This window comes from Mastomys coucha, unplaced genomic scaffold (genome assembly GCF_008632895.1).
Source record: "Mastomys coucha isolate ucsf_1 unplaced genomic scaffold, UCSF_Mcou_1 pScaffold22, whole genome shotgun sequence".
NCBI classification, from domain to species: Eukaryota; Metazoa; Chordata; class Mammalia; order Rodentia; family Muridae; genus Mastomys; species Mastomys coucha.
The window spans coordinates 58937092-58953894 of NW_022196905.1; the positions used below are offsets into that span (position 1 = coordinate 58937092).

A 16803-nucleotide genomic window follows, 5' to 3' on the forward strand; every position below is an offset into this window, starting at 1 on the left:
TCACATTCTGTCTACATGTTAGGAATCGCATCACCAAATTAACTGTCTTACCACATGGATGAGAGGAGGCAAGGGTTATTAGCTGAGATGGAAATGCCCAGGAGAGCAGGTTTGAAGGGAGTGGTCGGGAGCTCAGTCTTGGACATGTTAAGTTTATGATGCCTATTAGATATCTGAACATAGGGATAGTAGGCATTCTGATAATGTTTATGGGCCCTTTTATGTTAAAAAATAAATAATGGTATTAAAACAGTATATTTGCTATTTTGAAGTATGTTATGTTGTATTATCTTAATTTTTAACATGTTCAATCCTGACAAAACTAGAGATAAGTTGATTTGTTTTGGGCTTTGCTGCTGGAGTTGAAGGTACTGTCTTAGAGTTACAGAGCTGTCACTCCACTTTAGAAGTGGAGATGTAATTGTGTAGTCTGAGCATTTTTACTTGCTTTCTATTTTAGGTTCTATTACTACTGGATTTTCAAGAATTTTTAATACATTTTTTTTTCTTTGAATTATGATTTAAATATCAAAAATGTTTAAATTTTTTTAAAAAAGGGAAACATTTTAGTTTTGGAAATCAGAATGCCAAGGAAAAGGAAAAATCTTGGGGGAAATCCTTTGCGGAAGACTGCAAACTCTAAGAAAATTGTATCCCGTGTTGCTAGTCATGAGGAGCCAACTACTACCCTTCCTTCCGTGTGTGAGACAAAACTTGATCAGGAAGAACTCTTCACCAGTATCTCAGAGATGTTTTCTGCTCTGGATCCTGATGTAGTTTATTTGATGCTTTCTGAATGTGATTTTAAAGGTGAGAAAAGTTTAGCTTGACTCTTTGTGTCTCATAAGAAGACCTCATATTCTGTGCCACCGTGAATGCCAATGTAGAAAAATAATATGATTATTTTGTTTATTACTCGTTAAGTATTTCCCAGGGACAAAAGTGCTGTTTGTAGCACTAGGGATATGAAACATAAAGATGGTTTCTACTATAAAGAACTGTATACTTAGTAGGTGTTAGATTCATGAATATATAGTCCACATTTTATCCTCTCTTATCTTCTGTAGACAGATTGGTGTGTTGGCATCTTTGAGTTGTTTTTCTAATTTGTTATTGAAAAAAAGTAATATGTAACTTACAGGGTAGGACTTTTTGGGGGGAGGATTGAAAGTTTATTTTGTTGTTTGATGTTGGTACAGACTTCAGTGTAGTATGCTATAAAGAACTGTAATGACAACTGTTTAGAAGTATGCTTGTAGGATTATCACCTGGTTAGTTTAGCTTTTGGCTATGGTTATTATAAGATAAAATCATTCTAGATTTGAATGTCTTGATACTGCCAGATAAGCGTATGATCTCAGTCATTGTGTGAGCTGAGCTGTGAGCATTCCTATCCTGTCATGATACATACCCAGGTTTTGGTAACCATGTTTGGTGCTCAGAAACACTAGTAGCACTTTGTGGAACATATGTGCAGAAAGCAGTGGGGAGTTATAACGTATCATCTTATGTCCTAACACACTTATTTCTGTCTTTCAGGATCTTCACCTTTGTTAATACTTGATGTAATGAATAGTTTGAATGATAGCATTGATGGCACTAAAGCATACATTCTGCTTTTTAAAACTTAATACAGTGAAGCTATTGTCAGTGCTCTCACATACTTCTCTTTATAGCCAGCTGTCTGTTTCTCTTTGGTGCTTCCCTAATGTTCCAGTGAGTTGTATTTAATTTATTCATTTCTGCCTAAGTTTCTCATGGGTACAGAGAAAGAACATTTCAGTGAATGTAGCCATTTTCTTCTGGCTTAGTCTCGAAGCTTTACTGTCTGCAGCACAGCCTAAGAATAGTTTTCCAGCCTTGAAAAGACACTGCAGTTTACCTACCAGGGAGGTGTGCTGCTTTGTAATGCCCACACCTCTCAGCATTGTGAATCATTATTTTAAGTTTACTAGGAATAAATTGTGACTTTTCTTTTTAAAATAGAGAATAATGTTGATTTCAGTTTTGCTTATATTTTATAAACTTCATTTAGTTTTTAAGGTTGGTTTTATGTCATAGTTTTAATTTTTCCCTCAATCTGTTTAAGACTTCCTTTTTATGATAATTACCTTTGTATTTTGGTATTTTTACTTATTCTGCTTTTCATTATAAATATGCTAGTTCAGAAATAAAAAGAATAAAAAAAGCCAAGATAAATATGCTGGTTCTTTAGTTGATCACTTCAGGTTTTTCTGCTATATAATTTTTCCTTCTTCTGTTTGCGTTTTCCCTTCACCTAGTTTCAGTGGTTAGTGCTTCTTGCCTCTGCAGTTTTGCTCTGTTCTCCTGACTGATCTTTCTGCTAGGCTTGCTCCTCCAACCCTTCTTTGTTTTTTTCTTAAGGGAACGTTGTTAACTGGGTCTTACTAGGTGCCAGTCCTTGTGCACCGCACTTGTCATGGATTATCTCATTTAACCCCACAAGAGCCTCTGAGGTAGGTACTTTTAGTATTCCCATATTACAAACAAGAAGATCTGCTTAGGGAAGTTAGCTCACTTGTTTGAATCATATCAAGCAAGTAGATATTTAAATGATGGTGTTTTGACTCCAGAACAGAGCTGTATCCTACAGTGCTGTGCTTTTTTCCATATTTATCTTCCTTAAAACAAAAACAATACACAAAGAAACAAAATGAAAAAAAATCCAAATTTCAAAAATTCAAATTTAAAAATTACTTTCTGTTCTTGTGGTGCCTATTACCAAATCCAGGGCTTCAAGCATGCTAGCCAAGTCACCACGCCCCTGAGCAGCATCCCTGGCTCCTCCATGCTTGAAGACCTAATGGCTCTCTATTTGTGTTGCAACCAGAGTTCAGCACTGGAGTCAGGTACACTGGCCTGTTACTATGTGACTTGGGTCCAGTTCCTATATCTTTTTGGAGCTCCCTTTTCTTTTATGTTTTCTAGGATGATTGTTCTCATAGTATTACTTGAGGATTCAATGAGCTTATCTGTGTAATTTTCCGAGCCCAAACGCTGTGGGGGCAGTTTTCCTCCCTTTTACATTCCCTTAGACTGACCTATCAGACCCTCGCAATTACACTCAGTTTCCTCCAGTTTTTTTCTTCCTTCTATCCATCACACAGAACCCTAACTGTGAGCTAACTCTCCAACCAGCGTCTCTGAATACTTTAAACAGGTTTTATCTTTTCTTTTTTTTTGTTTTCCAAGACAGGGTTCCTCTGTATAGTCCTGGCTGTCCTGGAACTCAGTCTGTAGACCAGGCTGGCCTTGAACTCAGAAGTCTCACCTGCCTCTGCCTCCCAAGTGCTGGGATTAAAGGTGTTTACCACCACTGCCCAGCCATCTTTTCTTTTCTTTAATTTCTTTACTCTTCTTCCTCCTCCTCCTCCTCCTCCTCCTCTTCCTCCTTCTTTTTTTTTTTTGAGACAGGTCTCACTGTGTAGCTCTGGCTGTCCTGGTTCTCACTATGTAGACCAAGCTGGCTTTGAATCGAACTCAGAGATCCACCTGCGTCTGCCTCTTGTGTGCTGGGATTAAAGGGAGTTTTGTATTTTTAAGCTTGGCTTTAACTTTTGTCCTATTGGCAACTTGATTTTTAGTCTTTTTAGTGCCAGACCATATATATATACACATATATATATTACTTTATGTGAAATCTTTCTCTTTTCTCCTTTCCATCATTGTAGCATTTGTACATTATTAAAAAATACACATTGTTTAATTTATATTATGATGTAATTATATTTTCATGTCTTTATATTCGATTTAAATTTTACAAAATCCTTCATATCAAAAATTTGTCTTCATTTTTGTATGAAGTATTTCTGATGCATCTATTTTTTCATACTGTGAAATATGTGGTGTGGACTGTGTAAATGAACACATTTACTAAGAGAATAGCTACTTAAAATACTTAATCCTTTAAAGGACATCCAATAGATAAATAATTGTTGAATGTATCAACTGAGTTTAAGATCTTTATACATGACCCTATCATATACAGTCTATGTGTAGACTGTTAAATTTGTACTTGACAGTAGTTTATGACAATTGATAAGAACACCATTCCATGGCTCTATCATTAATACTTCTCTAATGCAGATTTTGATGTATTAGAGTACTGTCAGTTTTTAAAAGATGACCTGGATACTGATACATTTTCAGTGTATATATATATGTTTTTTGTTGTTACTATTATTCTCATGCAGTTGAAAATGCCATGGATTGTCTGTTAGAATTATCTGCCACTGATGCCAAGATGGAAGAATTGTCTGCACAAACTTGTGTTGATCGTGAGAGCAAGCCAGGTGCATCAGGAAGCACAGTAATGGAGACGTGCCGTCCTGAAGCGGAGAGCGAAGATTCAAAACTGGATTTTTTGGATATGCAGCTAACTGAAGACTTGGATTCCTTAATACAGAATGCTTTTGAGAAATTAAACTCTCCTCCTGATGACCAAGAATACCCATTCTCGCCTCAGCAAGCTGCTACCGGTTTTAATGACCCTTCTACCTTTGTGAATTCAGATTCAAGTGCTATGACTTCTCTTCTTTCTGTACAAAATGCGAGCTCAAACAGCGAAATTCTCAAGAGTTCTGCTTCTTTACTAGGTTCAAACCCACTGACTTCACATTCAGTTCCGCATGAGCCTGAGAGTTGCATGCAGAGTGGCACATTGGCGTTGGAGGGGGGCTGCCGAGAAGATGCTCCTCTCAGTAGCTCTGGAAAGCCAACAAATGACTCTGTTATGGGTTGTGGTAATTTCAGTCAAAGACAAAAAGATCATTTAGAATCCGAGTGTCCTAGAGCACAGCATTCTCAAACCCTTGCAGATTTGGGCAACAGTGAACCTCGGGTTCCTTCAAATCGCCCTCTGCATGATTCAGGGTCTGATTTACCAGGTACAGATGGGGATCAAAAGTCTGCTTCTGCGCCTGACGTTTTTGTGCCCTCTGAAGGGTTCAATTTCAAGCCGCACAAACATCCTGAACTGCCACCAAAGGGGAAGGATATGAATTACTGCCCGGTGCTCACGCCTCTCCCTTTACTCCTTCCGCCCCCGCCCCCGCCACCAATCTGGAACCCGATGATCCCTGCTTTTGATCTCTTTCAAGGAAATCATGGCTTTGTAGCCCCTGTTGTGACCACAGCCGCACACTGGAGACCAGTCAACTACACGTTCCCACCGCCCATCATCTCCCACAACTCTCCAACCAAAGTGTGGCGAGGCAGCGAGGGAGCAAGCGCTTACCAGGTGCAGGAGGCCCCGGTGTCACAGCCTGCGAGGAAGAAGACCACCTCCTTTGTCGGCCTAGTTCTCGTCCTTCTCAGAGGACTGCCAGGCTCGGGGAAATCCTTTCTGGCAAGGTAGGAAGTTTTTTTTTGTTTTTATTTTTTGGTTTTTTAGACCAGGCTGAACTCGAATCTGCCTGTCTCTGCCTCCCAAGCACGCTGGGACTAAAGGTGTGCGCCACCACCGCCTGGCTTTTTACCTTTTTACCTTTTTACCTTTTTTTTTTTTGGTTAAGGTAGGAAGTTTTATTGACATTTGAAAGTATAGCTAGTGTTAATATCCAGAACACATGGTTAATAACTGCTTAACACATGGTTAATAACTCAATTTTTTTGTGATCTTTTAAAAGATAATAATCTTCACCTGAAGTTTTTATTGAATTCTTTTTTCTCATATAGTTTTGACAGACAGAAGTAAAAAAAAAAAAAAAAATTAAAGATAGTTTCAAGATACCGAGACTGTGAACTACTTTGTGTGGACAAAAGCCAATTTGATTAGGAAAAGACGAGGTTAGCTTTGTTTACGGAGTGTAAAAACCAGACTTGAGGTAAGAAGAGTCAGAACAGAAGATCACAGCTGATTTTGAATTCAGGAAAAAGATTAGTGAATACACAAATTCGACTGATGAAGTTGAGAATTATAGTGTGTTGTTAAATAGTGCTTTGAGAAACACGATTTTAAACTGGGTATGGTGGTACACGCCTTTAGTACCAGCACTGGGAAGACAGAGGAGCCCGGTGGATCCTTGCCTCCAAGGCCAGCCTGCTCTACAGAACAAGTTCTAGGACAGCCAGGACTACACAGGGAAATCCTGTCTCAAACCACAGAAAACAAATGAACAAAAGAAACATAATTATAAGGAAGACAGATGAATACTAGTAATTATAGAACTAATGATTTCAAACTATTTATTTATTTTTGATGTTTTGAGACAGGGTCTCACTGCATCGCTTGGACCTTAATATATAGACCAGGCTGGTGTTCTCTTTGCCTGCATAATGCTGGGATTAAAGGTGTATGTTACCACTCATGGCCCAAATCTTTATTTTCAACAAAATAAAGTTTTGTTTGTGTTTTTATGCCAAGTCAGTTGTTAGGACTTTGATGTGGGAAACAGAATCAGGGTTAGAATGCCTTGGAATGATGGCTTCAAGGGTGTTCTTCAAGAGGATTTGCTTCCTTAGTTTCTCTCTAGAGCTCCTGGCCATTACATTTTAAGATATATTTATTTGCTTTTTTTCCTCCTGAATTTGAATTTATTTTTGTAGTCATAGGCGCTTTCTCTCTCTCTCTCTCTCTCTCTCTCTCTCTCTCTGTGTGTGTGTGTGTGTGTGTGTGTATGTTTTGAAATAGGAGATCTTGTATCCCAGTCTGTTCTTAAACTCACCATGTAGCCAGGTTCATGCATTTTCTGTACCTCCTGCCTCTAAAACCCCAAGTGCTGGGATTACAAGTGTGTGCCATCCATCATAGCTGACTTATGTGGTAATAGTAATCAAGCCCTGGACCCTGTGCATGGTAGAAACCAATTGAAGTATATCCCTTGTAGTAGCAATATAAAGTCATTTAAGTTATGCAGTTGTGTTTGTAAAATTAGTGGGAAGGACAGACAGGAATGCTTACAAGGTAATAGATATGTCTGGCTAGGTTTTGGGGTCTCAGAGTTAAAGTCAAATGCAGTTTTGCCACAAAATAGGAGCTATGTTTTTGATAGAAATATGAGACTAGATAGACATGAGCTGAGTATGGTCCATAACATTAAATTAGCATGTGACATGAGGAAAATCTGATGTAAAAACAAGGCTTTTGGATTTACTGTAAAGATCATGGATGGATACCTTTTTAAAAAAATGTAAATTTATAATCTCTTGCTTCACCTTCCCCTCGGATCTCTGGTGGGCTGCTGTACCCACGCAGCATCTTTTCACGAGTCCTGGAGATCTGAGATTCTTCATGCTTATGTGACAAGTGATTTAGCTATAGTTGTGTATTATCCATCTCCTGGCCTGTGATTATAGTCTTATTTAAAGATAACTCAAGATATATGCATGTTTAAAAGGAAACAAGCACCAGTTATGGCAGTCATGCCTGTAGTCTCAGCCCTTGAAATGTGAAGGCTGAAAGGTCAAGAGTTCAGGGCCATCCTGGGTTAGATAGTAAGTTAGAAGCCAGCTAGGGCTCTATGAGACTGTTTCATAAAACAAAGCAAAACTATTTCTGAATAATTTGTATAAAGTAAAATAGACCTGTCTTGGATTAGTTCTTTTGAAGAGTTGAACTTTTTTGCTCAGAGAATTTCCAGTGTAATTTGTTTGAATTTTATTGCTTTTTTTTTTTTTTTTTAAAAGATTTATTTATTTATTATATGTAAGTACACTAGCTGTTTTCAGACACCCCAGAAGAGGGCATCAGATCTCATTACGGGTGGTTGTGGACCACCATGTGGTTGCTGGGATTTGAACTCAGGACCTGAGCCATCTTTGACATCTCAGGGATCTTGTTAACACAATCAGCCAACCCAAGATAACCATTTCTTGGCTCTGCAGTGAGTCAGACTCTTTAGCTCGCTAGTGTCAACCTAGATGGCATCAAGCGTCCAAGACCATCCTGGGCTAGGTAGTAAGTTTGAATTTTATTAGCAGTCTGGAAGAGCAGTCAGTGCTCTTTACTGCTGAGCCATCTCTCTAGCCCATTTTATTGCTCTTTTAAATACTATTACTTGAATTTTTATTTGAATTATCACTACAAAAGGAGAGAATTTTGGAAAGAAAATTAATGAAAATAATTCCTTTTGTCATTCACAGGACTTTGCAAGAGGATAACCCAGGTGGCGTCATTCTCAGCACTGATGATTATTTTTATATAAACGGACAGTACCAGTTTGATGTAAAGTATTTAGCAGAAGCCCACGAGTGGAACCAGAATCGAGGTGAGAGCAGCTTCGAGGGTCTGCATAATGTTATCAGTGGTCTAAAGAGAAACGGCTGCTTCAGTCTTTGTGTTATTTTTGAGAGACAGAATTTTGTTTACTTATGTTTTGTGGTACTTAAACATGCCACACAGATGTGCTGCTGATGAGCTATGACTGGCCCCAACCCTAAAGAATTTATCCTAAATAATCCCAGCAAGCCAAGAGGCAAGAGACAGGTGGATTGAACCTGGTCAACCTGATCTACAGAGTGAGTCCCAGGGCAGCCAGGGCTGCACAGAGAACCCTGTTTTTTTTTTTTTTTTTTTTTTTTAAAGAAATTTGTAATTCTTGTTTACTCAGTAAGCAGTGAGAATTAAAAGTTAAGTTTGCGGGACAGGTACATGTGTCCGGTTCCTAGCACCCACATAAAAATCAGACATAGCAGCAGCATGTGTTTGTAATCTTACTGCTGGGGGCCATAGACAAGTGGGTTTGTGAGTCTCAGGCCATCCTGATCTACACAGAGAGTTCTAGACGGCCAGCTCTCCATAGCAGGACCCTAACTCAAAAAAAAAAAGGTAAAAACGTGATTTTGACCTCATACTCCCTGGCCATATGCACACACGCACATGCAGAGAGAAAGAGAGAGAGGAGAGAGAGAGAGACTGACTGAGATTGGTTTCCATAAAGTAATAAAACATTTTTTCAAGTTAATTTTTGTAAGAGTATTAAAATACATGACAATGTTTATTTAATCAGGAGGGATCCTGTAAGAACTAAGTCTTTTCTGCTAGTGTCTCAGTAGCTAAAGAAAGTTATAGTTGTTTGCTGAGCTCTAGTTATTTTCTTCCCTTCCCTTTCCTTCACTTCCCTTTCTTCCACTCCCCTCCCCTTCTTTCCCCTTCCTCTTCTTTTCCCTTTCCTCCCCTTCCATCTTCTTCTCTTTCCCCTCCCCTCCCCTCCCCTCCCATCCTACAAGGCCTAGTTTTAAGCTGCCAGGCATTTGTCTGAAGGCTGAAGGGTAAAGAAGAAGCTGGGCATCTTGGAAATTTGCCACCTCTGTCTTACCAGACTTCCAGGGAGTCTAACTCACAGTGTTTCACCACCTTGCCTAGCCTATACTTAATGTTATTAAAATCATGTCCTTTGTATTGTGTTTTTCAGCAAAAGAAGCATTTGAGAAGAAAGTTTCTCCAGTAATCATAGATAATACAAACCTCCAAGCGTGGGAAATGAAGCCATATGTTGCTTTGGTTTGTACCATAAGTTTATAATACTGAGTTGGAGTCATTGAGAGGATGTCTATTTCACAAGTGAATCTCAAGCCCTTGAGAATATCTTGGTTTGCTTTGAACTGAATTTCCCTGTCTTCAGTGATATGAGGAGAGTAAGACAACAGCAGGGCTGAGCTTTCCCTAAAGCTAAGTCTACTCAGCTGTAAAATGAGGATGCTCAAATGTCACTTTACTAAAATACTCAGCACTGAGCCAGGCGGTGGTGGCGCATGCCTTTAATCCCAGCGCTTGGGAGGCAGAGGCAGGTGGATTTCTGAGTTCGAGGCCAGCCTGGTCTACAGAGTGAGTTCCAGGACAGCCAGGGCTACACAGAGAAACCCTGTCTCGAAAAACCAAAAACCAACCAACCAACCAAACAAAAAAAAACCTCAGTACTTGGGTAGGCTATCTGGGTCTTATAAGACTGCCCTGTACTTCTCATATTTTTCTTGTTCTCTTAGAGAGTTTTGTGCTGTTGTCTTTTCTTGTTTTCATGTACGCGTGCCTGTGTGTGCTTGCATATTGTGTTCATGTGCATCATCTGTATGCAGCAGTCCACAGAGGTCAGAAGTAGCACTGGAGTTGGAAGTGGTTGTGAGCTGCCCTGTGGGTATTGACCTGAACCCAGGTCCTCTGCGAGACGGCTAGTCTTAACTGTTGAGCTATCTCCCCAGCCCCAACACTTCCTAAGTAGAAAATAGAGAGTTCCAATTGTTTTGTTTCTGATGTTCCAACTCTTATAGCCTGTAATCAATCAATCTCTCTCTCCCTCTCTTTCTCTCTCTTCTTCTCCCTCTCCTTCTCCTTCTCCCTCTCTTTCTTTCTCTCTCTCTCTTTCTCTTTCTTTCTTTCTTTCTTTCTTTCTTTCTTTCTTTCTTTCTTTTCCCAAAGCTTGGATGTCACTTCATAACCCAGGCTAGCCTTGAATTTATGATCTGTTTTGTCTGTTTTAGCTTCTTGATTGCTGGAATTACAGAATTCTCTGCTATATCCAATTTTTCTTTTTATTATATGATTGAAAATATAAAACTGCTTTTCCAGTATTGATTTCTTGGCTCTTCCTAACTTTACTTGGAGACTTCTGCTTCTCACGGTGTGTCAGACTCACTATTTCTTCATACAGACAGGGATAAAAGGAGATGAGACTAGGTCAAAGTGTTAAGTTAGATCAAAGACCAAGTCTCAGGCACTGCATTTTGAGCAGAGGTGTGGATGAAAAGGAAGGTCTAGCTAGCATTGCAAAACAACAATAGGGAAAAAAACCCCTTGAGACTGCCTGGCTGCTTGCTTGATGGGAGCAAAGGCAAGCATGCGGAGTGGAGAAAGTAGGGGAAAGGGGTCAGGGCTGGCAGGTGCTCTGAAGAGCGCCTCTGCCTCCTGAGGGCTGGTGCGCACCTCCACCTCCTCGGGTCTTTTTTTTTTTTTTTAAAAGACAAAGGAGATCTGGCAAATAGCTGGTATATGGAAAGTAGAAAACAGTGGGACAAATAAGTGTATGATATTTACATATCATGGAGTTAATTGAAGAGAAAGATCATGATGATGCCCAAGACGGGGGTTTCCTGAGGATGAACGAGTGTAAAAGATGGCTAGAGCAGACACACTAGGGCTCTGAAACATGGAATAAGCAGTTGTTGGCAACAGGCTTGAATGAAAAGGAGGACTTGACTGCTCCTAGGTGTGGTTGAGGACATGGTTGTAGATGTGAGGGAGAAAGCAGCCAGAGGCATGGCACTTTAGTTGTGACCTGTTCTAGGACAGACCCCAGTGTGCCCAGCCTCCTGCTCTTTCTTTGACTAGAATCTCCCACCTTACAAAATGAATGTGTCCCCTTCCTCACCTTGGGTGTATCTCCTAGGAGACAGAACCTCTCAGTAAGACCCAGGTGTGGTGGTGTGAGCTTATAATTCCAGCTTTTCTACAAAGCAAGTTCAAGGCCAGTCTAGGCTACTTGGGACTTTATTTCAAAGGCAGTGGCAGCGGTGGCAGCAATCCCTTGCAGTAATACTTGCTGTTTCTTTAAAAGAGAGCTGAGAGCAGAAGCTTGATCAGTTCAGCCTGCTGACAAGATCACTAGTGGGGCTGTTTCATTTTTAGTGTCATAGTCTATAAAATTGCATTTAACTTCACAGAAAATTATTTACATTCTTTTTTTGTCTTTTCTGTAGTCTCAAAAGCATAAATATAAGGTCCTTTTCCGGGAACCAGACACATGGTGGAAGTTCAAACCAAAGGAGCTTGCAAGGTAAAGCCTGGAGGTTTTCTGAGCTGGCTTTTTTCTCTATAGCAGTGATCCAAAGTTTAGCCAGATTTTTCCCTTTATAAATGATGAATGAAATAAAACTGATTAGATTTTGACTTGTCCACTTAAAAGTTGATAGCATTATGTACTGTGAATGTTTTTGACAGTTTTAAATAATTATTTTTAAAATGCTTGCTTCTCATGCACGTGCGCGCGTGCCTGCGTGTGTGTGTGTGTGTGTGTGTGTGTGTGTGTGTGTGTGTGTGTGTGTCTGTGTTTATGTGCATGTGAATGTGTGCACCCACCCGTATGTCATGTCACTGTGTGAAGGTCAGAGATGATCTCCCTGGAATAAGTTCTCTCCTGCTCCAGGGATTAAACTCATATCATCAGGTCTTCCAGCAAGCACCCACGCCCAGTCAAGCATCTTGATGGCCCTTATCCTTGGTTTGATGAAGAGTTGGGAGATTTATTATATTCTATAGTAGATAACCAAGGAATTTCCAGTTGTCTCATGTTGTCAGTTGTATACTTCCTTGTAATTCTGTGTTAATACTTAAAACTAGAAAAGACCCTGGGAGTTGGTACTCTTGAGCCATGTGTCTACTGAAGGCAGGGACTTGTTTCTAGAGTACTAGAGAGTGGGAGGGACGGAGTGATGGAAAAGTTGCAGGTATTTCAGTCTCCTACCCTACTCTTTATTTGGTGTTTGTCTTGAATTTAAAAATGTTAAAGAGATGAACATACATTGCTTTTTCCTTAGTGCTCTGAAGATTTAATTTAATTTTAGGATAGTTTCTTTGTAATAATTTGAACTAATTCAATACAAACTAAAGAGCAGTCTGACTGTAATATGGTCACAGTGTTGTATGACTAATTCTGTCTAATTCTGAAACATGTTCATCTTTTCACAAAGAAGTCACACCCCGGCAGTTCCTCCCTCTTTGTCCATCTCTGCTGTTTTCTCTGTAGGGTTTTTTTCTGTTCTGGACAGTACATATATAGGGACCACATGGAGTTTTTTTCTCTGGCACCTGGCACTGAATGTTTTCAAGGTTTATTATCTGTGTTGCAGCATGTCACATCCACTATCTCTTTATTGTCTTTTCATATGTTACTGGGTTTGTTTTCCTATTTGTGTTTGGAGTTTTTGCATTTGTGTAGATGAGTGAGGTTCTCTCCCTGCCTGCTTTTGGTATCATAAACTAACTGTGCAGTATTTCCTCTCACTTGGAATTTCCCCCATCACACCAAAGCTAAGACTTTAACACAGCTACATTTCTCTGGCATTTGCATGTCCACAGTGTAAGCAGCCAGGGTCTCTTTCCAGGCTTCAGCTCACAGTGTGTGTTCCTCCTCACTACTCTCACTAGTGAGATGCTTTGGTTTTGCTTTTAATTTTTTTAACAAAGTGGCCCTTATAAACAGCTCTTTGCTTTATTGGTCTTTTCTGTTGTATTCTATTTTGCTTAATTCGTTTATGATTTTCTTTATTCTATCTTCTTTGTTTTAAAATATATATTTTGCTTATTTCTATTGTTTTTAAAGTCTTTACTTGAAGGTGTAGATCATTTTTGTAATATGAGCATTTGATGCTCAAACTCTCCTTGCTATTTTATTTTCCTCATGGTTTAGTGTACAATGCTTCCTTTTGCATGTTTATTTGTAAAGTTGCATTATAATTAAATATTAGCTTTTAGCTTTTGGGTCATTGAGAATTATGTTTTACAAATTCCAAGACAGTGGATGTTTTTCTTGTGGATTTTCAGTTCACCTGCAGTAAGCTACATTGTGTGACCCATGAGTGATAGCTTTCACTCTTTTCTTCTCTCTAGTGTCTCACTGTGCTGTCCTTGAGGCCCTGGAATTATAGCAGTCTGCCTACCACTGCCTCCTGAGTGCTGGGGTTTAAGGCCTGTGTCATTGCAACCAGCTTCAATAGTTACTTCTTAAATGTTCCATACTTGCCTAGTGAGCATGTGTATTGGGGGCTTGTGAGAGAGTTCAATAGGCAGTCATCTGTTGCTTTGAGGATTTGAGTTTGATCCCTAGGGTTCACATGGTGGGAAGAGAGAACCAGCTCCTGTAAGTTGTCTACATGTAAGTTGTCTACATGCATGCTGTGGCATATATGCACTCATACAACACATACATGTATACAGAACCTCACCCTGAAGTGGTTATGTTGTGTTTATATGTTCTCTAGTAATACTTAGCAATTCTGCTGTCCAGTGCATTCTATAGCTTTCTGTGCTTGCTTTTCTTTTGGTTGGTCTTGTGTGTTAATTTTTGGACATGGTGGCAAACTCTTCCAATGTGAGACGGTGTGTGAGTCCCTCTGCTATAATGCCCGTCAGTCTGTCATCCCACCTGTGTCTACTTTATATGTTTGAAGGATAGTTAATGAAATTCCTAAGAGTGTATCGCTTGTTTGACATTACCCTAATTAACTGGACTTTATCCCTTCCCAGTGATTTTTCTTTTAAGAATAGATTTTGCTAGAAAGTCTGGTTTGTTTAATTAATAGAACTGTACCAGCATCCTTTTAGTTAATATTGGAGAGTTTTTCTCTTCATCCTTTTACTGTCAACATTTTAATATCCTTAATTTTATGTGTTTATTGTACCTTGTATGGCTTGTCTTTCTGACTGCCTTGGTGCTTTCTCTCTCTTTTTCTTTCTCTCCTTCTCTCTTTCTCTCTTTCTCTGTCTCTGTCTTTCTTTCTCTGTCTCTGTCTCTCTTTGTCTGTCTCTGTCTCTGTCTCTGTGTGTGTGTGTGTGTGTGTGTGTGTGTGTGTGTGTGTGTGTGTGTGTGTGTTAGGGGACAGAAGTTTGGAGGGGGTCTACTGTAGCCCAGGCTAGCCTTGAACTCCTGATCCTCCTGCCTCCACTCAGGTGTTAGGCTGTCAGGCAGATACCATAGTTCTCAGTCCCATCTTGGCTTCAGATGCTGACTCAGCTCCCCATGGGTGTTTAGCTGTTCACACAGCTGGCTACCTTCTCAGTGTTCACTGTGCTTAAAGCTTAATGCTTATTTTTTTCTCTTTATGATTAGTGCTTTGTTTGTTTCTTTTTCTTTTTCCTTTCCTTTTTTTTTGAGACGAGGTCTCACTATGTAGCCTTGGCTGACCTGGAACTCAACTATGTGGACCAGGCTGTCCTCAAACTCAAAGAGATCCGCCTGCCTCTGCCTACCAGGTGATGGGATTAAAGTCATGTGCCACTAGGCCTGACTTCTATGATTGTTATTAGAAAAAATATATATGTGAAGTTTTTCTCTCATCATATTTTAGAAGATTTAGGTAAAATTTAAGTCTATTTTATACTATAATAATTTCTAAATTATATATGCTTTGTTTATATTTTTTACTGGCCACCTTCCATGTTTCACTATGCAAAGCTTAACTCTAAAGAAAAACCATTTTCTTTGCCTCCCTACTCACAAATACAAGGACTTTATAACACTCACTTGCGATAGTTCCTCATGAGTGTACATGCTATCATTATGTGATTTATACACAACTGTTTGTTGTGCTTCATTTTCCCATTGCAGCAGAGACCTTTCTTTAATCTGAGAGTTTATCTGCCTGGTATTTACCTTTAAACTTTACAGTAAGAGTCTGTTTATGTGAAACTATTTCTTTTTAAGTTTTCCTTTGAAACTATTTTTAACATCTTCATTCTTATAAGACACTTACTTTATATATTCTGGGCTATCAGCTATTTTCTGTTGCTGAAAGTAACATTTCTGTTTTATTTCTGTTACTGTTGCTAAGTCTTCTTATTCTGATCATTTGTTTCTTTCTATATGACTGGCCATATTTTTTAATTTCCAGCTTCTCCTTTTTCTCTGAGTGACAATTTTAGCATATGTTTCTAGTTATGGATTTCTTACTCTGTTGCCTTGTTTGATTCCTGAAATCAGGACATGTGTGTCATTCATCAGTTCTAGGAAATTCTCAACATTTATCTTTTAAACTGCTTTTGTCCCATCTCTCTCTCCTCTTCTTCAGACTGGAATCAGTGGTGTACTAGACCTTTTTTTGCTTTGGCCTCTATGTCTATGTTTCTTAACCTCTCTCATATTTTCTATCTCTTTGCTTCTCTGTGATATGAAACCAGACAAGATCGAGGTAGGTAAATATGAAAGCCATATTTACCCAAGAGGCAAATGCTAATATTAGCCCTGGAATTCAGATATCCAGCCTTGAACCCAGACTAAGTAACAGGAAGTTACAACTGAGATGCTTTCATTAAGAAACAGACCCAAGGGGGATTAAAGCATATTATCCTACTCCTGGCGGTGCAAATCCAGAAAGCGTCTTCAATCTGAAACCTAAAGATTTCCATGTTAGGGTTAACTAACTGTAAGTTCATTAGCAAAAACACAGATGAATGAGCAAGACTGGAAATGCAAATAATAAGCTTCATATTTAGACATCCAGAGACTTAATATGCTAGAATTCAAAAATATTGTTTGAACCTAAAATGCAATAAAATGTGTTTGTTTTAATTTAGCTGGGATCTGGTTTTATTTTAACAGGAAGGCACTTTGGGATATTTACTCAGAGTCTCTATAGTAGGATACTTATTGTTGAGAGTTCATACTTAATTAAAACTTTAAATGACAATCATTGTTTTATAAATTTTTTTTCCAGAGTTTTAGAACAACTTCTTCTAAGGTCATTGAATCCTTTCTCTTAAATTAATAACAGATATCTGGAAAAAAATATATAGTATAATTAATAGAATGGCAATTCAAAAGAACCCAACTAGGTTGGGTGTGGTGATATAATCCCAGCACTCAAAAGTCTGAGGCAGGAGGATCCCAAGTTTCAGGTCGTCATCATCAGCCTAGGCTTCATAGCAAGACCCCATCCTAAAACAAATGAAAACAAACAAAATGAGGTGGAAATGAGACAGCACACATGATGGAAAGGCGGGGTCTTCTGTTCTCCTATCTCATATGAGATGGTGTCAGGGATATAGCTCAGTGGCAACGTGTTTACCTTGCATGCACGTGGCCCTGAGTTCAGTCCCCAGCACCGCAGAAAAGGACTTTTGGACTTTATGTATTC

The 16803-nt window shown here is 39.1% G+C and overlaps 1 protein-coding gene across 12 annotated transcripts in view; it reads left to right on the forward strand.

Moving 5' to 3' along the window:
- The window catches only part of N4bp2 (NEDD4 binding protein 2), a 67094-nt gene that overhangs the window by 23449 nt on the left and 26842 nt on the right, over window positions 1-16803 (forward strand). For 4 of the 12 annotated variants that reach the window (XR_004110697.1, XM_031342464.1, XM_031342462.1 and 1 more), the window contains exons 4-8: window positions 461-810; window positions 4215-5373; window positions 8104-8228; window positions 9375-9463; window positions 11653-11729. Coding sequence is in view for 11 of the 12 variants with exons in the window: in XM_031342464.1 (XP_031198324.1) it covers window positions 585-810; window positions 4215-5373; window positions 8104-8228; window positions 9375-9463; window positions 11653-11729 (1676 nt within the window). In the remaining variant the exon portion in view is untranslated. Of the gene's footprint in view, window positions 1-460; window positions 811-1539; window positions 1717-2385; window positions 2478-4214; window positions 5374-8103; window positions 8229-9374; window positions 9464-11652; window positions 11730-16803 lie in introns of those variants that run through there. The other 8 variants (XM_031342469.1, XM_031342468.1, XM_031342466.1 and 5 more) reach the window with 6 other exon arrangements.